At 38.7% G+C, this 20,662-nt stretch overlaps 1 protein-coding gene across 4 annotated transcripts in view; it reads right to left on the reverse strand.

Annotated features, from left to right (window-relative positions):
* Positions 1–3,134: 3,134 nt before the first annotated feature.
* The window catches only part of LOC121905409 (neurocalcin-delta A), a 72,641-nt gene continuing 55,113 nt past the window's right edge, over positions 3,135–20,662 (reverse strand). For 3 of the 4 annotated variants that reach the window (XM_042423628.1, XM_042423626.1, XM_042423627.1), the window contains 4 exons: positions 17,022–17,432; positions 7,471–7,576; positions 4,745–4,864; positions 3,135–3,590 (listed from right to left, as the gene is read on the reverse strand). In XM_042423628.1, coding sequence (XP_042279562.1) covers positions 4,767–4,864; positions 7,471–7,576; positions 17,022–17,399 — 582 coding nt within the window. In that variant the 5' untranslated portion in view covers positions 17,400–17,432 and the 3' untranslated portion in view covers positions 3,135–3,590; positions 4,745–4,766. Of the gene's footprint in view, positions 3,591–4,744; positions 4,865–7,470; positions 7,577–17,021; positions 17,433–17,784; positions 17,796–20,662 lie in introns of those variants that run through there. The other variant, XM_042423629.1, reaches the window with a different exon arrangement.

Genomic DNA, 20,662 nt, shown 5'->3' on the forward strand with positions numbered 1-20,662 from the left:
TGATATATCGGTTGATATTCATTTTTAGACATAAAAACTAAATATAAACAACATTTTGATTAGAATTGTCTAACTTTCTTTCTTTTCTTTTTTTTTTAAAGAATTGTGTCAATAGTTTTTGTGCGGGACATCTTACTGTGCTCTCTGGTGCACAAACTGTAATGGTGATGCCGTTAAACTATCTTTTGCATTTCTTTACTGATATTTCTGGTACTTATTGGCTGACATATACCAATACAAGTGTATCTGCAAAAAGGCTACAGGATTTACCGGCCTGGATTTAACTCAAACCACAATACAGTATAACACAATTTAGCAGACACCACATACATGCTTGCACACAATAAATTGTAAATTTAATTCTTGCCTTTTAAAGTTGACCGAAAAACAGAATCCTGTGTTCCAAAACTGCAGTCACTAAATACAGGATACCTTACAAAACCTACAAAATGCAACAATTACAAACATTTTGTTCAACAGATAACAATTGTACAGTATAAATTTATACAATACTGTTTTTGTTTTTATTTGGCACTTGACCACAAGATGCTATTTTGTGTTTAACAGAAATGTTACACCTGATGCAGCTTTTTTTTTGCTTTTGTTTTTTTTTTTTTTTAAAAAAGGAAAAATCATAAAAATACAATAAAAGCAACACATTGTGACAGTATCATTGCAGTAGTTGTGATTCTTGGTTTTGTTTGTCTGCATCTTTTTTTTCTTTACAAAAAACAGCAGTTATTCAATAAAACATTCAAAGCTTTTCTAATTGGAAAACAATGCAATAACTGAAACGGCTTACTCAGCCCTGGGGAGGGCTCAGTTACATTCAGGGGAGGGGCACACTCGTCCTGTTGAGCCTCCTAAAAAAATCAAAAGGAGGGAGAGCTTTTTTGAGTTTTCTGTGTCAGCTGAGTGAAGCAGAGAAGGAGTGTTCGTGTTAGTGCTAGGATGTTGATACAGTATGTGACATTTTATGTAATTCTGTAAATTGCTTACATGTTATTTAATTGACAGCATACTCAGAATAGGGGCTATTGCTTAAGTCCTCTCTGTGTATGTACACTGCTTGGTTCTGTCACATATACATTATAGCCGTGATTTCATTTATTGAGCTCAACTGAAACAGAAAAAAAAGCTCTCAGCTCTGACTACCCAGCATCCCCAACAAACAGTGAGTGTGTCTGCATGTGTATAGATTTTTCTGCACGGTGGTTGCCTCGGCTCCTGCTTGCTTTGCCTCCGTGACGTTGTTCTTGTTAACCATTAGATCTGTCAGCTTCAGCAGTCCATTCGCTGTCAATAACACTGACTACTGGTAGTACTAGCGATGACAATACTTACATACAGAAGCGAGCAGAGCTGGATGGGTGACTGGTCATTCAGTCACTGGTATCCACAAACATACGTAAACACACACATGCGCGTAAGTCACATGCATATGTGTTATTTAGTCTATACCCCCCTGTACTCGACTGTTCAACGACTGATTCAACATGCGGCACTTAAAAACATCTAAAAGTGAACATGAAGAAGTGTGTCTTTGTTCTTCACATAGTAAATGTCAAAAGAAGAGGAGACTGGTTTGCATGCTTGATATCCTGCAACAGCTTAAATTAACAAACAATTTCATTATTTCACAACATTTGTTCTGAAAGTTGAACAGAGCATTCTGGACTATCTGAATTTGTTTAACAAATTGAGGTGAACTTTAACATATCTACACTGTACTCATACTTAAAAGACTAGTTTTCTATGTTTCCTTAAGCTAGAGTGCAGTAATACACTGCCACTCAAAACTCTCTCAGATTCTTACTGATGAAAAACCACTGGAACAGATGATGAATAAAGGGATGCTTCATTACATCAGTGAGACTTCACAAAATCAAACTACTGGTTAGGGTGCATATGCATAGTAGCATAACATTACATTTTCTTGTTGCCCCAGTAGAGCTGCCGCAGTTACTGCATTACCGCCGTATCGCAATTACATCACGCCCACCGCAGAGTCAAGCTGATCACAGCTTCACTGCTCAGTGAGCAGCTCAAGTGATGGGACATTAGTTATTCTTTCAGGCTTGACATAAAGAATAATGTGATGAATGGAGTGCTATGACATAAAGATAGACATTTAGACTATAGAGGCTATAAAGAATAGATTACTAGACGAATAAATGCATTTGAAAGGTTTACCGTATTGGTCCGGATATAAGATGTTTTTTTTCCCCTGGAAATACGTCCGAATAAGTGGGGTTGTCTTCTACTCAGGGTCTAGACAATTATATGTTCACAATATCTGATTTTCTTTTTGAATAGATAAGGTACCGGTCCTACACATATGATTCATTATGGGTTGTTTGTAGCATTAATGTTGCTAGGCTAGCGAGGGTCCTGAAGTCTGTCTATAGTGAGTGTGTTACAGTGAGTCAGCCCTAAAAATGTTTTGTTAGCTCAGTTTAACCTGCAGGATTTTTTGAAGGCTCATGTAATGTGTTTTTCTGCCACGGAGGAAATAAATTCATGACGAGTCTTCCGACGTCTCTGCTGCAGAAAGGGAATATGTCAAGCTGCCAAATACCACTGTCACAGATGATAAGGAGCTGAAAAGGACAAACAAGCAGTCTGATAAATGCTAACTGACAGAGAAAATAACTTTTGACTACTTCCAAGAGCCTGGTAGGAGAATATGAGACTATGTAACTATACTATGATGTAAATTATATTCAAAAAGTATTTTTCCAAAAACAGGTGTTGGAAAAGAGGGGGTGGTTTTATAATCAGGGTCGCCTTATATTCGGGCCAATACGGTATTTAGGAACCAATTATTTTATAATATCTGAGGTTTAAATTATTTTTTTTTATAGCGGTTACCGCAACACTTTGAATGGCTTCGCTAATTTGTGCGATAAGCAAAAAAAATCAATTCCGCGGCAGCTCTATGCCCCAGCACAAATTATGAAACAAAGTCTATTGAGTTTGCAAAATATACAAACACACGTACACATTCTCATAGTAGAAAAGAGGAAACTAAAAGTGGTACTTGTTCTGAGTGAAGGACAAACTTCACCAGTCCTCTCTGCAGATTAAATAATCTCACCTACAGTATGTCCTTTTATTAAACACCATCATGTCTCTCTTTCTCTCTCTCTCTCTCGTTGTCTCATGCACACACTCTGTCTATGATACACATTAGAGTGATAGAGGCTCTGTGTCACCCCGGCTGAAGCCTTGAGAGAGAGCCAAGCAAAGACACTGATACAGAGACTCCAGTTTATAACTGTATATACAACCTACGGTAGACATTTCTTTACACTCTGACATGCTTATAGGAGGACTGAGGGATCCCGGTCAATTACACAATCGGTGGAGTTGGATAACCTGATGAAGGTTTGGGAAAGTCTTCAGGTTGAGTCTCTGCAGGGGTTTGGAAGGTTTATATAAACTGGAGAATGTGGCTCCTGTGCCCATCTTTGAAGTCCTCAGTGCATATTGAAGGCCTGTCTTCTTCATCGTCATCAGCTTGTCATTCTTCATCATCAGTCTGCTCCATAGTGGAGAGTTAAGGGCGTTAAGAGTCACCCAAAGAAGCACTGCAAGGAGACAAGTGAAGGTGACCACATTAGCAGCGATAACAGGTGTTGATATGGTAATTAGACATCACATGCTAAATTTCAGGGTTTACAGGTATGATACAATATGACACAGATTAGGGTCGGTTCTCTAAAGGCATCTAAAGACTAAAATGATCTTAACCCATAAATATCAGACCCAGAGGTTATTTTAGCCTTAATATGCTTTTAGGAAACAGGATCCAGGTCAAGTGCTGCCAGGTAATTTAATGTGTTTTTGTGAAGGGCTCTATCATACATACATAAATTACAACAACCATTTTAAAAGGTTGCATCGATCCGTGTTCTTTTCTTCAGGTAAATCTACTTTTGTTTATCCTTTAACATAGGACGTTCACATATTTGAATATTCATATGCTGAATACATACACTGTTAAATTAATTATATAACTGGTAAATTATTAAAGATGTATCAATTCCCTCTTCCCAGCTAGAGTTTGGCAATATAGATAAAATTGCTATCAATAGTAATATATTACATTTTCTGGAAAGTAAAAGAAAGACATGAATGTCTGTTTTTGGCTAATCCAATGACTTGAACACCATCACTGCAGCAGTGCCTGCACCAGCCTAATACTGTAGATGACACAGCTCAGATTCAAAGTCACAGTACACAGCTTACACAACTCATTTCTACATCATATGTGTGGACTTCAGAGAACTTAAATTTTACTTATTTTCAAGAGGTGCAAACAAAGACAGTATTTCTCAAATCCTACACACCAGGGCTTTAAAAATAAGAAGCTTCTTTGGAGCATGCAACACCTGCTTCAAAATAACAGGTCACCACCTACAAAGTCTCTCATATCAGTCCATGAAATACAGATAGTCCCCTCCCACATGCTGCACAGTGCACGCAGCCTCTGAATAGATTCCCTCCAGCAGGTGTCTTCACTGCCTGGGAGGCTGTTCGTAGGAGAAACACCTTTGTTCCTGTGGCTGTCCGCCTTCTGATCCTCACCTTTCCTCCTAATGGACCTTCATAGAACTGACTGTAACAACACCAGTACCCTCACCTCTCCCAACTCACTACACTTTGCTGTTCTAAAAATTTTAGTTTCAAGTCTGGTGACATTTGTTGTACTGCAGGTGAAGATGCTGAATGTGAGCCTTACAAGTTGTGTTGATGCCTCAGGTTTAAAACTGTCCAGCACTGCTGGGGTCGCACTGCAACAGGCGGACGATGGAGGGGTCGCTCTTCGCTCCTTTGATGAACTCCTCCAGGGACAGCTTACCTAAATCACACACAACACCAACAGCAGATGGTAAGAGGGATGATCTTTTTGAATACAATATTTTTATTTTGAATATAATCTTTTTTGTGCACTTCTTCCATATAGCAGAGAACTGAAGAACAGAAAGAGACTGAACTAGTGTTAATTTTGTCAGCTATTTTCCTTTAGTCCTGTGTCAAATGTCCTTGTTAGTTTACCAGTTTAGACGTTTTAGTTGACTAAAAGTCTGGGCATTTTAGTCTCATCTTAGTCAAAGAAAACCGTAACTATTCTAGTTTAGTTTCAGTCAATCTAGTCTGATCAAACCAATAATTGTCATTTTAGTCAAACTTATTTCACATAAGATTGTATCTTATCATTATCTGAAGAAAAACACAGATTGAATCATTAAGAATGCAGCTATGCAGACAGTGTCTGATCTGAATACATTCAGTCAGCGAACATGTTCTGATTATTATTTATTTATTTATTATTTTGAACTGACATGATTCAACAACTGGGGCCCAATAATGACATAAGGTTATCAAAATTGCTGTCAAGCAAGCCAGTTCACATGGCATCAATATTAAAGGTTAAACAAGGTAAGGTTTGCTAGAGTAACAACAATCATACACTGCCACTTATATCAATACAGATGTCTACATGGGCTGTTTCACTCACACTGTATACATGTAAATGTGACCTGAAGTCTGTTTTCCTCTGCTTTATGTGTGTAACTACAGTCAGTGTGTATTGGGCTCTGAGTGCTACCAACACGTGGATGACCTACACTCAACACTGCACCTGAATGCCTCCAGTGTAGACACACACAGACGGAGCACTCGCTGCTGATGCTGCTCTGCTAACGTGCTGCTCAGGCTGCGACTCCTGTCTATAATATTCTGTCTCCTCTTTTTTGTCAAAGAAAATAAAGAGATTTTGGTAAAGTTTTCATTTTTTAAACAACATTTTAGTCTCATCTTCTTTTGTCAACAATATTGAATGTTGATATAGTCACAGTTTAATGTTTGTCGTTCATCTTAGTCATGGAAAAAAAGGTTGACAAACATATTTTGTCATAGTTTTCGTTAATGAAATTAACATTAGGCCAAACTAGATCCAGGTTCTGCCAGAGGGTCCAGTGCTGTGTAGAGTATAACGAGTATTAAATGTACAATAAGTAATATCAAAGACAAAATGACCTTCTGTTTTAACGACACGGAGCAACACTGACTGAGCAACACTGCATTCCAACAAATTATTGGGGGACAAATTTTGTTCTGACAAAATGGCAGAAATTACTGACAGTGACAGTATTCTGCTGCATTTCAGCTCGTCACTAACAGTGTTTGTGTTGGATCTCTTCTCTAATTAGCTTGTTTACTCATTCTACAGTGAATATGTGACTCCTCTCCTCCCCTCCTCTCCTTTATAGGCTATCTCATGCTGTGACAAGGACCTGCTCAAGTTAGTGAAATTCCTTGGTGGGTCATGGGGCAGAAAGCCTCAAATAACTTTACGGCTATTTACCGGAACAGTCCTTCTGGGGGTGGGAGATGATCAGGATTTGTGATTGTGTTCAACGCATCGAAGGTTTGTGGATAAACTTGAGAACAATACACACCATTCAAGATGAATCTCTCAGGATTCCTTTTCTTCCTTGCCTTCATAAACCGAGACAGTGTATCCTAATCATAGTCTACTTCTCACCAAGAGGTGGCAGTGTTGAGATGGCTCTCCATTCTCCTGACCCCTCTTGTAATAGACAGACGTGCAGACAGACTGTGTTCCTCACTACTCGTGATTCTCATTAGAAGAAGCAGAAGAAAGACAGCACATTTCCATGTCCAGGTCAGGACACTCCTTCTCACTTTGTCTTGCTGCTTTTGCTCTGCTGTCACTATTCTCACAGTTCCTCTCCCCCCTACTCTTCTTCTTCTTTCACTACATCTTCTCCTACGTACATTACTCACCTCAATTCCTCAATGTGTCTCTCTGTTCCTCTCATCTTATTTCTGTGTCTCCTTTGCTCAGGATCACAGCTGTAGTGTTTCTGCTGTCTGAGGATATACGGTACATTTGTGTGTGACTGAAGTGTGTTGTGTATGACTAAAATCTAAGGTCAGGTGTGAATTCTGTTGTCAATGAATTGCTGCTTCAGGCTGGAGTGCTTCTGTGATGGAAAATGAGGCTGGTTTGTACAAAGACAACAGCTGCCGGCCAGCTAGCCAGGTGGCTGTGACAAGCTGTGTGATACATTTGCAATGGAAATGCCTGTTGTGCTTCGGTTCAATGAAATCAATTAACCAAATAATCAGTGACTTAATTTTATCTTTCTGTATCTGGGTAGATAAGCAAAAGGACATTTTAGATGATTAATACTACGTGTCAATTCAGGTCACAAGTTAGAATCCAAAATATCTTCGAACAACTTGCTCTTTTTTTTCTTACCTGCTAAATCAACGTGGCAGTATTTCTGGGTTTTTTTTGAGAGTTAATGACACTAGCCAGTACCTGTAGTTATATTCTTAATACACCTTAATACACAAAAACAACCAACAAGTAGTTTTAAAGTCACTCAAACTAATTTCTAACAGTTTATAGATGCTAAAAAGAAGATGAGGTACCGTCTCTGTTGGTGTCCATCTGCCTGAAGATCTTCTCTGTCCTCTTCTCAGGTGTCGACTCGTCCTCAGGCATCTTCATCACGGAGGACACCATCTTATAGATTGCCTACACGGAGAACACAAGTGGAGCCATATAATCAATGATTAATCTGTAGATCTCCAAATCACCTATTTCCAAATCTGAAGGTACTGTGATGCAAACTGTTGCTTGTAGGAATGTCACAACTCTGTTATTTTCACTTTTATTTTATATGTTAAAATCTCAAACCAATCATTCTAATCTATATATGTTGACTGGAAGATTTATCCCTTTATATATGTACCTTTTCATCTTTAAAGCCATTCTTGGTAAACGTCCTGTCTACCTTTATAAAAAAAAACTTTCTCTTCTTTTCTATCATACTAGGGCAGCAGTTACCAATCCTGGGTGCCTTGACAGGCAAGATCTGTGTGTTTCTATTAACGTTTCACTTCTAAGTTTTATGATAATGTTCAAACAGAAGAAATAAGCAATAAATATCCAAATCACTGTATTAAAAACCCTGTTAAATATGCAGTTAACAACATGATGAGTTAAAATGATCGTAAAACTCTTTGCAGCTCGTTACTTTTCTAGATCCACAGCAGTCAGAAATACAGACCAATGGAAAGATTTTTGGAACTGCTACACTAGATCATCTACATGGATGATTTTTAACGCCCCCTAGTCTGTTTGGAACTTGGCATAACTGCATTTTCATACTACATACACCCTGGGCTTGGAATAATTTACATGCCAAACCTCATTTGGAAATGCTGCCTTTATGAAGAATTAAACAGTTAATAGTCACACTTCTGCCTTTTCTAAATGAATTATGTGCATTTTTTTAATGCTGTTGTGTCTGAAATCACTCCCCATTTACTGTACAGTCTACCATATTTACCCTCTGACATTTTATTTGTGTGTCCAAATTCTGAGTGTAAATTTATGCTCTGTATTGCCCACAAAATCTCACAATAACAATAAAGTTGTGAAGATGATTCACAAGTGTCCAAAATCTCAATTTACTGCTCATTATATGTTAAACTATCAAGTGTCTTGTATACAGAGAATGATAATGATTGAATAATGAATGAAGGAATAATGATTTTGGATGTGTGAACTACCCTACCATTACGGCTATTTTGTAAAAGAGATAAATGTACCTCAACCGACTTCCTGGTTAAATAAATGTTAAACAAAAATAAAATCCATAGTTCCAACTTTTTCCACCGATACCAATCCTGATACCTCAATTCAGAAACAACATTTCTGCTGTTCTCTCTAACACTGAATGCTTAGGAAATGTTCTGCAGTACTTTTCAGTTTGTCCAGTCACAGCTGCTTCTATTCAGCCTGCTGATCTGAAGAGAAAGAGCAAGTCGTTCATTTGCTAACCTTGCCCTGCTGACAAGTGTACTACGGTGGAGTCAACAAAACAAAAAACACTCTATTCTACATCCACAATGCTCTCTACGACTGTGAAAGTATAATACCAGAGATCCAGGGAGGCAAACACACAGGATCTTATGTAACATGTCCCTGTGACATTCAATCTACTGATATAAGTAACATTTATTCTGCTGCTAACCCTAACCCTAACCCGCAGACAAACACACAGGTGAGTCAATATTCACAGTGCTTCCACCATTCAGTACCAACATGTCAACTTGTTGCACTGCATCAACGTTCCATTACATCTTCATGGTTCAGTAAGGTGGGGTGGAGACACACACACACACAGACTATTTATCAGTGTTGTGTCTCCTCTGCTCTCTGTTGCATTGCAGGCTGTTTGGCAGTAAACAGTGAAATCACAGCCCACTCTCTCTGTCTCTAATAAGGAGGCGGATTTGAGGGGAATGGGAGCTGACATGTGAACAGAGGAGGGCTGATTGTGATTACAGTGCAGTGGGAGCTTTAAATAGGTGCTGGTTATGCCTCCTATTACTCAGTGGCAGGGCGGCTCAGCTCCTGGGTCACAGCGGAGCTGAGGCACAACGGTTAATATCAGCCTTCATTTCAGTTTGGAGCCGGGTCTGTTATTAATCGAAATCCTTCAAACTGCTGTGAGTGCTTAGTACATTTAGCCAATAATACATGTTAGGGATTTAACTGTTGGTCTAATCCAGGGCAATGCAGTGGAATAAGATTAAATTCCTAAATCCCAAAATTACAAGCCACCAATAAGAAGTGAAATGATCTGAAGCTTATAACTCTCTCAATATTCCCGACTACACACAGTGCTATGAAAACAGTTAGAGCCAAAGACAGGAGAAATGTTCAGTCTCAACCAATTTAAATCTACAATTCCAATGAATGCTTAAAAACATAAAAGACAGGGATTGCTTGATTTAAGGGATAAGATATTCTATATAACTATATTTATATACCACCTTTCAAAACACAGTTACAAAGTACTTATTAAAAGACCAAAACCAACAATGAATTGATCCACTAACAAGTATTCTATGTGTGTATCAAAGCCTGATATATCTTATATCCTCTGTGTTATAGAGTTCCATTGTTGTCCAAAAACTATTAAAACACACATCAATGAGTCACACTAGTGCACTGGGTGACATGTTCTTTCATTACAATAAACACACAACCACTCTCTGGAGTTTATTTTGTAGCATCAGATATGTGCATAGTAGTCACAACTAATCAAAAACCCTTTTTATATATATATATATATGCATGCAATGGTTTCTTTGGTAAAGCTATGTAACAGCCACTATAGTGAACATAATGTCACAGCGCTACAGAGAGCAACCTGGTGGTTGGCCAGAAATTCTAAGTGCAATTAAAAACCAGAATGGCCGGTAGTAGATCTGACATGCAAAGTGCTGTTTCATGGCTGTTTTTTCCACAGCATGTTAAAATAATAATAAAAAATGGATTTCTGTTAGTTTTCCACATAACTTACTGTTCTATTCATTTATCCATTAGAACATGTTGCTTCAAAACAAACACAAAAAAGTGGACACATCAATAACCTGGAAAAACATGAAAATAAAGGGATCATAATTCTTGCATGTTCGAGCAATGTTTGCTAAAAACTACAGTTCCCAGCTGCTGTAGGAAATTAACACAGCCATTCTTTAAATAGCACATCTGAGGTTGTTCAAAGTCAGAGTACTCTCCTGCATCAAAAGTAAAGCCAGTGTTATTCAGGTTTGATCCTGTCTCCCCCAGCGTCCAGAGACCACAACCCTTGTCTTAATTGGTTGTGGCTTTTTATGTTCTCTTTCTTCACACATGGCTCTCTGCCAGCTGGTGTATCATCCAAGGCTGATTGTCTGTCTCCTTCTCCCCTCTCGCCTCCCACTATGGAGTCTCTTTATTTTTCTCAGTAATTCAGCAGTGAAAACTACCTGGACATTTCTGTCAGCTCTCCTCTTTTTCACATACATATAGTATGAAGTTTTTACATTTTAGACAGGCTTCACTGAGCTTTAGTGGTCAAATCAGCATACATACTACAACCTGAATGCTCCAAAGAGAAAAAAAAAGACGTTTTTTTATATCCTTTCAGCGGGGGGCTTCCAGACAAGAACACAACATCAGCTCCTGTGGAGCCGGAAATGGCCAAAGCCACAGTTAAGTGAGGACAGATGGAGAGAAAAAAAGCATGTAGCTATTGACGGGACCACTACCTGGCCATTTAAGAATGAGAATGAGAGGAACGCTTCATCATATAAATGTCCTGGTTATTACCTTCCCTCTACACCGTGACTGGATCAGAGAGTACAGAGAGACAGATGTAGAAAGGCAGAGTTTGAGGGACAGAAAGGGAGAGAGTGAGGGAAGCCGTCCACTTGTTGAGACTTATTTGCGCTGACAGAGCCAGCTGAGCACTGTTTGAGTTGTCCCGTGGTAATAAACACCCAAGCACAAATACACAACATGCACACACTGTCTCGCCTCACCCTCACACCAAAGATGAATACGTTTCCCATGGCGACTTTATCCGCATGAGTAGTAATCTATTCATCTACCCCGCTATTCTGTTCAATCTCACTAAATAATCAGTATGAATGCTCTCTCCCTTCTTTTTTTGCTTATTGAGACAATGAACTTCCGCCTGTGCTTGTCCGCTCTGCTGATAGTGCCACGTTTCAGATGGAAGGTAGACAAAGGTTAGATATCAACTATTGATGAGTGGATGAGGCAGTTTTATCTTTCTCCCTATGTTCAGATTTTTTCATTATCTGAAGAAGATGAGAGAGGCTGGCTGCGATCCATCTCAATTACTCCCACAGCAAGGCCAATTATGAGCATCACAAGCATTTACACACTCTCTGCAGGAGAGAGCATTAGCTAGCTGGAGTGGGCCTTGACTTCCAGTTGCTACGGCAAATGGAGGCGCGTGTGAATAGAAAACATGGAGACCACTGTGGGAGGAATGACACAGTCTTTTGGGTGAAGCATTGGCAAGTGCTGGTCATATTAATACTGGAACAGTGGACAATATCCCTTAAAGAGAAAATGTCAAAAAAGTGTCTGCCAACTAAGGATTAAAATAACTGTTTTTAAGATATTTTTCAATAATATAATATAATGTAATAATACAATAAAACTTGTATAGACAAGACTATGAACAAAACTAAAAGTCTACAGCCATGCTAGGAGCTCTGTGAGGCTGCATTTGTTGGCTTATAAAATGTCAGAAAATGTTAAAAAATGTCAATCACTTCCCAGTCATTTCCCAGAGCCCAAGTTGACGTCTTCAAGCGTCTTGTTTTGTCCACAACAGTCCACAACCCAAAGATATTGAATTTAATGTCATAGAGGTTTGAAAAAAAAAAAAAAAACAGAAAATATTCACATTTGAGAAGCTGGAATCAGAGAATTGGATGTTTTCTTTTTCTTAAAGATCACCTTTATACCTGTTAAATAGAGCTGCAACAATACATCGATGAATAAAATAGTTGCTGATTAATTTAATAGTTACTAATTGATTTATCGACTAATTGTTGCAGCTCTATTTAGCAGGTATAATGTTTAACCTGTTCACCATCTTAGTTTAGCGTATTAGCATGCTACCATTTTTAGCACTAAACACAAAGTTCAGCTGAGGCTTACAGGAATGTTGTTAGTTTTGCAGGTATTTGGTCATAAACTTAAGTACTGGACAAATAAAATTGTTGACTTAATGATGTCTCTAGATGAAAAGTCGGAGGATCCCCAAATTGATTACAGGTCATCCTGAGGGGGACATAAATGTCTGTACCAAATGTTATGACAATCTATTTAATAGTTGTTAAGATATTTAATTCAAAACCACACATGTGGACCTCATGGTGGCACTAGAAGAAAAACCAAGGGATTACCAAAGTTATTAAGATATACCACCTGAGAACCATGAATGTCTGTATAAAATTTTATGGCCATCCATCCAATAGTTGTTAAAATATTTCTATTTTACAATTTATTGAGAAGGAGTTGAGACATTTCACTGGACAAGTAAAAACTCTGACCTGTTGGTGGCACTAGAGAAAAAGCCTGGGGATCTCCAGTCAGTACGATTCATCATCTGGGGAACTCGAATGTTCGTACAAAATGTCATAGCCATCCTTCCATTAGGTATAAAAGATATTTCAGTCTGAACCAAAGTGGTGGACCAACAGATGACAGACCGACCATCACAAGAGCCACTTACTAACATTACTATAAACAATCATACTGAGGTAAAACTAGCCTAAAAGCTGTGCATGTAAAGATGTGGAACAGGACATTTCATTCACCAACACCATCTGTACCCAGATAAGCTGTAGAAAATGGATGGATTTCGCTTTAAGAGATCCACCTGCTAATCTGCCTTTTGCTACCCCTGAAAGCAGATACTGTGATCACGCTAAACTGCAGACTTTACTCAAGACTGTGAGAATAGGCTTCATTTTGACATCAGCAGTTACTTGCAGAAATTAGCGCTACCAGAAAACTTTTCTCTTAAGTCTGCTTTCTCTCTGCAGAGGCGTGTGGCTTTGAACCAGGAGAGTCAGTCAGCCAAATCGAGAGAGGGGGTAGATAGACATGAACACAGATGAATAGTGTGCATGAGTGTATGTGTAAAAGCTTCTGTGTGTTTGTCTGAGACAGAAAGAGAGAAACTTAGATGGCCCTGGGCTATTTCTGCAAATGCACTTCAGCAATGAGGAATGGCCTTGTCTAATCTAATGAGTAAAACATAGAGCTCCTGCTCCTGCATTTCAAAAGCTACTATCACATTTGAGTTAGACCTACAATACCACTTCTGTGTATGTATGGTGATAGTCAACTGAATCAACTACGGCTAGTTAACAACTGCCACATACGTAAAACACATTTGCTTAATGATCACAAATGTGCACTCATTTTCCATCATTAAGGCAGAACTATCAACTTTTCAGCACTCTTCATCCTTTTATTCGCTTCACCTGATGAGCACTGCAGACAGCTAGTCATGACTGTCTGAGTCATGCTTTCTATTCTTTTGTCCTTGGAAACAGTGCTATCTTTTAATGGAAAGTGGGCAGAGGGTTTATGTCGTCAGGATATAGAAGTGACAGGCTGAAGTCTGAATCACTGCTGTCTTGAGGTAGGGAGGCAAATTTAGCTTTGTAGTGAAGGTATGTGGGCACATGAGGCATTATGGATTGGCTATTGTTACTTGGAAATTGATCAGAGAAGCTGGCTGTACCATTAGTGATTCAGATGCATGCAGAAGAAATTAAAAGTTTAAATATGAAAACCTACAGAGAATCATCACCCAACTCTATAGTTCCCCTCTGTCTTACACAGCATTTTAAGATTAAGATTTCTTTATTGGCATTTCTCAGCACTGCTCTGCATTTGACCCATCTTGTACACTAAGAGCAGTGGGGAGTTGTGGTGCAGTGCCCAGGGAATAAATCCATTTCTTTTTGCCAGTGCTAGTAATCAGGGGCACTGAATATTAACCCTAACATACATGTCTTTGATGGTGGGAGGAAACCCACGCAAACACGCAGACTCCACACAGAAAGGACCTGGGACGGCTGGGGTTCGAACCCAGGAACATCATGCTGTGAAGCAACAGTGCTAACTACTAAGCCACCATGCCACCTTTAACCTCTTTCAGCTCAATGTTTTTTGGTTTTACAGTCAGCAACTTCACCATTCTGGTTCACTCTCACCAACGTTGTTTCTAAATACAGCAGTTTTCAGTGAAAAAGCTCTGATAAACCAACTCTACACTGCTTGCCCAATACCAAAGATAAATTTAGTGACTAGCTGGTCAACACAAGTGGAACATTTAGTTCTTAAAGAGACATATTTTTCTCAGAAGCTGGTGGAGACCATGTCAGAGCTACAAGCAGAGTAAATATCTGAGGTGAGGTATCAGGTGACACAAACATGACTTCAAATGAATGCTAATGTTGCTCCCTATCTGCTAGACACACACACACACACACACACACACACACACACACACACACACACACACACACACACACACACACAGAAGTGCATTCACAGGCATGCAGACAAACTTCACACACTGTTTGCCCCTCTTCCTCTCAGAAAACACTCCAAGTATATTATCTTTTCTTCTCTTCTGTTCCTGTCCTTCCCTCTATTCTGCCTTTCCATCACTATGTGCAGTTCCTACTTTCCTCATACAGGCTGTCCTTTTCTCCTCACGTACATCACAGAGACATCCTGTTTCTTAGATGACTTCCATCACAAAGACAGGATGAGAAGTCTGCTCAAAGAGAGGTGACACTAGGTGAAACACTAGCTGCTGTTACACAAATCAGGAGGAAGTTAAAAAAAAAAAGTGTGAGGGGACGAGTCTCATATGTAATGGTGTGTTTACATGAGGAGCTCTTGTGCAGGAAATGCCACCCGCGCTCCCCCCATTTTCCCTTGTCGTTTTCTTTTTTTAAAGGTGAGCTGTGCCCTGCTGCACAGCCCAGAAAACAGATGTCATTTTTTTATTGTAGTGTGAGAAAAAAATGTCATTGTATCCTATAAAATCAGGAAATCAGTGATGGTCCTTATTACAAAATGACCTGGGTTTGAATTGAATTGCTTGAGTCAGTTTTATCTTTTTTCCAACAAAGGTGCTAATATGTTGGTGAGCATGTTTGAAAGGCTGCCTAGCCCCCTGGACATTTACCTTCATTACCTTTATGAATATTAACAGATTAAACATGACAGGTTTTTAAACACAGTCCTGGACTTAATTTAAATGTCCTTCCAAAATCCAAATAGGCTTTACAAAATATGCTAATGCTGAAGTAGATAAAAACAAGCATGCATTAACATGATAAAACAAGACTTAATACAGTACAGTCTTAATACAGACTACAGTCCAATCTTTAAAAATGTTGAATGGAGCAACAAATGTAGCGTACGGTACGTGGTTTGGCACACATGGATTAGACTAAGCTTTAGTTCCTTTTGCTCCTGTAAACGGTGCAGAGTAGATGGAAAATCTATCCTTTTCCTTTGTAGATAAGGTTAAAAACCACATTTAAGATGAAGTAAAGCTAATGAATCCCTGGCTGTTTCCAAAACTACTTTCATTGGCAAGACAAGGAACATTTCCAATTTTAATGTCTAAATGAATCTTTTTACTACACTGACATTTGAATAAGGTCCCAAACTGAATATCCCTCAGAAATAATGTGTTAAATGGATGTCCATCCAGCTCCATGTTTGTAAGAGCTTCCTCCCACCCTGTAGCAGAGATGTATGTCCTCCTGTTCTTAAAATGCCAACACAGTTTCTCCAAGTCTCATAAAGGACGTGTTATGGATACAGTGGTGGTACTGTTAATACAGCAGTGTTTGACAATCACTCCCCTGGCTAATGTTATAGTTAATGACTGAAAGAATGTGTACATGTGTATGTGTCACCTGCTGGAAATGAATTCAAATAAGTCACAGAACACTTGAAACCAGTGTCCAAAATTAACTTTTTGACTCACCTGCCAAGGGGACTGGTAGATGAAAAAAAACCCCACTGGCCAAGCATATTTTTACTGGCCAAAATAATAAATTGCATTTTTGTGTCACATAAACATTCATTTCAGTACATTTCACAACATGTAATGTCACCACATAATCGCAATTTAATTAACGATAGCTAGCAGCAGACTGGCAGCAAGTGACAGTTTAGCAGAGAGCTGTGATGTAGAGTAGCTGATGTCCCGTACGGTAAACAGTGCCATGAAACTAGAAAACTAGTTTCTCCAGACGGTCTGTGGCTGGTGCTCCTTCGCCTCAGACCGTCTCAAATGGTCCTACAGTTTCTTTAGTTTACTTGCCAAACAGAAAATCTATCCACATTTGACGCTTGGTGGGTGTTAATTTTGGACTCTGATCGAGATTATAATGCGATAGGAACTTAAAACAAAAGTTAGGATTGCGAACTTTCTTCCTGTTAGTGTAAGTTTCTGTCTTATCTGCATTCTTCTGTATTGTAGCCACTTGGAACAATATGCAGTATGTTTGCAAAGACACACTGGGCAAAATGTCCATCTGTCTGAATGCACACTTACCTGTACAATCTCCAGCATCTCAGCTTTACTGATGTACCCATTTCCATCCAGGTCATACATACTGAAGGCCCATTTCAATTTCTGCTCCAGCTTCCCGCGTGACGTCACACTTAGTGCAATGATAAACTCCCGGAAGTCTATTGTCCCATCACCGTTAGCATCAAATGTGCGGAAGACGTGCTCGGCGAACTTTGAAGCATCTCCGTAGGGAAAGAAGTTACCGTAGATCTTCTTGAACTCCTCCATGGAGAGGTTCCCGCTCGGGCAGTCCCTAAGAAAGCCCTTGTACCACTCCTGGATCTCGTGCTCGGTGAAGTCGGTGCTCTCCAGCAGGTCCTGCATCACCTCAGGACGGAGCTTGCTGTTCTGCTTCCCCATGTCTATCGGTCCTGTCAATCACTTGGCTCACAGCTGGGAGACAGAAAAATAAAAAGGTGTGGTTTTAGAATGTGATGAATATCAACGGACAGTTTACAGGGCAACACATAAATATGCAGCCTTTGACACAATTGATCACAGCATTCTGTCAGACAGACTTAGCCACTGGGTGGCTATATGTGGTACTGCTTTACGATGGTTTTCCTCCTATCTTTTAAATACTGTAGGCACAACCAGGTCTCCTCATTTTCTTGTAAATGTATGGTATGCCTCAAGGGTCAATTTTGGGGCCTATTTTACTGTCCTTACACATGCTTCCCCTAAGTTACATTATCCATAGACATGGCATCTATTTCACTATTATGCTGATGACACCCAGTTGTACCTCACTTTTTATTTTGTTGATCAAAATTACTGGAATTGCTTTTCTTTTAATTACAAAATCTAATCCATTTGATCAGATTATATAATTGATTTTATAATAATAATAATAAATTTATAATAATTTTCATTTGCTACCTTGTGTATGGCACTTTGTAAATTGGGTTTTGAAAAGTGCTCTATAAAGACGATCCTTAATACTATTATTAACATATAATATAAAAAATATTATTTTGCATGTTTGTTCTGTTGAATTCTTTGGTCCAAGTTGAAGGAAACAGATGAACTTTAAAAACTTAACATAAAATGTATAGATCTTTAACATCAGAATTACAGGCGGAATGGAATAAATAAAATAATCATTTTGATATATAACCATAGTACGGATATCCAGCTTTTTTTGCTCACACAACTCTTATCCCCCAAACCCAAAAAGCGTAAAGGAAAATTCAAATGTGTTCTTTTTTCTGTGGTCCTAAGTCATTACCATCGGTCTTACAACCAGCCCTTTGAAAAACAAGTTCTGTGTTATACCTATTAAATTCTACTTACCATAAAAAGGGAGTTCAGTAATTGGATCCAATGTAGGGACGTGGTTGGAAGGCCTGGACTCTATGTATGCATCAGCTGAATAACCATGAGGACACAGCTGCTGTGTCCTCAAGTGGCTTTACTGGCGTATGAACCAAAAATGTAAGCAACCCTTCTTTATATATTTTATATTTATCAGGACACAAATCACTCCCTTTTTACAAACTGATGGAGCATTACATGGAAAACAGCGCTGTGTACTCTGAGTACACACAGTGCCATATGCCCAACATGGGTTTAATTAGTCTATAAAATCTCTAGACACACACTAAACTCCAGCTTAGATGCACAAGGAGAAAAAGGTGGTGCAGTCAAATGATATTTAAGCTGAGCCGCTAAACAAACATCATTTAGATTCATAACCACTTGAGAAACAATGTCTTAATTCTCTTCCTGGAACTGACATATCAGTGTTTGTTGAACAGATCTTGATGAACAGGATAAAGCTTTATAATCCCTTTTGTAGTGTTTGCTGTCGATTTAAATGCTCATGTAAAGTGAGAAATAAAGGATTTACTCAAAATTGTAACGTTGATGAGTCAATTACATGCAGTTGAGCCATGATAAAGGCATACTGTATTACTTTCTGACAACAAAAGACAAAGTACTCATAAAAGTGACTGTTTGTTTGCTAACTGGGAGCTTAGACATCATGCGGTCACCTGGACATTGAGGTCATAACACACCTTGAGGAATAGATGTTAAATTATGTATTCACTATATTCACTTGTTTGACTAGAATCTATCAAATGTTTCATAGATTCATTGTTCTACTTAGATCCATGACACTGTTGATATGTCAAAATGGCCAGAAATCATTGAATAGTTTATTTATATCATTACAACATTCTCATTATATCTTCACTTCAAATCAATACTTTTAATAAGTCACAAATAAAATCTATTTATGGGGGCTCAATTTTATATAAATTAACAGGACATTATGAAATGCTCATGAAAAACACAGACAAAATGTATAATATGACCATGAAATTATGAAATAATCCAATACTTTTTAAAATTCATGATTATGCTTGTTTTTCCAATAACCTAGTTAACTGCAGGATATCTTTACTTCCCATCCTAACAGTTATAAGTTGTATTAAAATGTCATGTTTATTTTACACATTTTGTCTGTATTTGTTTGTATGCTTATTCATTTCATAATTAACCGTTTTATTTAATACTGGTCACTCTGGGTCTCTGAGACTTAATGTTATAATTTACAAAATCCTTGATATTAGATGCTAGATGGCTCCTAGATGGCGAGGTCAAGTAAGACAGGGAAACAGAGTCAGAGAGGTAGAAAGTGACAAGAACCACAGTGCAAAAGTTGTGAGTGTGTTTTCTGTCGGCCTGTTTGGTGACACAAACAGGAAGTGGCTGCTCCTGGTCTCTACGAGATTGTGCTCTTCGTACAGTGACCATGCTTTCAGTGTATATGCGAAAGTATACATACTTAGTCTGTCTTATTATGAGCCTTTATGTAAAAGAAATACAATTATAAGACTAAACCAAACACGATAGAAACGACTGTAGCACATGCTTTAATTTCACTACCAAGCTATCGGGGTAGCTGGTGTTTGAGTAAAGTTTATCTTGTATGAGTTTTGGCTGTATGTATTTATGTCCAGTATGTCTTCAGCCCTGTGCAATGCCCTGTTAGTGTTGCCTTGGCCGTCAGTCTGTAAAGTGTCAGGAAATGAGTCACTTGTGTACTCAAAACCACCTACCAAGTCCTTCAATACTACTGTGCTATAGGAAACCATAGGAAATGACAGTAACTGCATACAGTTTCTCTTTCACATCCTTGTGATCGGGTCATCTACCCTGCCGAGTTTACAACTACAATTTTAAACTGAGAACATTTTGAAAAAAAGGGTGAGTGAGAACAGAATTTAAATCTACCAGCATTCCAAGTCAAATCATAGCAGACACAAAAAAAATAGACCTGCACTCAAGGTTCAACCAAGGCTGCCACTGAGTAGAAATTCCACAATGGAACAAGGATATTTGAGAAGTGATAACGTATCAGCGTGTTAAATTATCTACTCTCAGAGCCAGATGGAAAAGCTTGAGCTCAAGCCGTGCTGTAAAACATAGTAAAATATCCAACCATGCGGTTAATGCTGCAGAACAGTTTCCACCTCTCTTTGGTAAACATGATGATGAAAACGGCTCTGATGTCTGGGTGGGACAGAATCATAATCAAGGGGAGCAATCACTTGAGTGGCACACGGATGAATGATTTTTGCAGGGCATAATTTTTGACACTCTGTTTGCAGTCACAT

The sequence above is a fragment of the Thunnus maccoyii genome, chromosome 10, assembly GCF_910596095.1.
Source record: "Thunnus maccoyii chromosome 10, fThuMac1.1, whole genome shotgun sequence".
In the NCBI taxonomy this organism is placed as follows: domain Eukaryota; kingdom Metazoa; phylum Chordata; class Actinopteri; order Scombriformes; family Scombridae; genus Thunnus; species Thunnus maccoyii.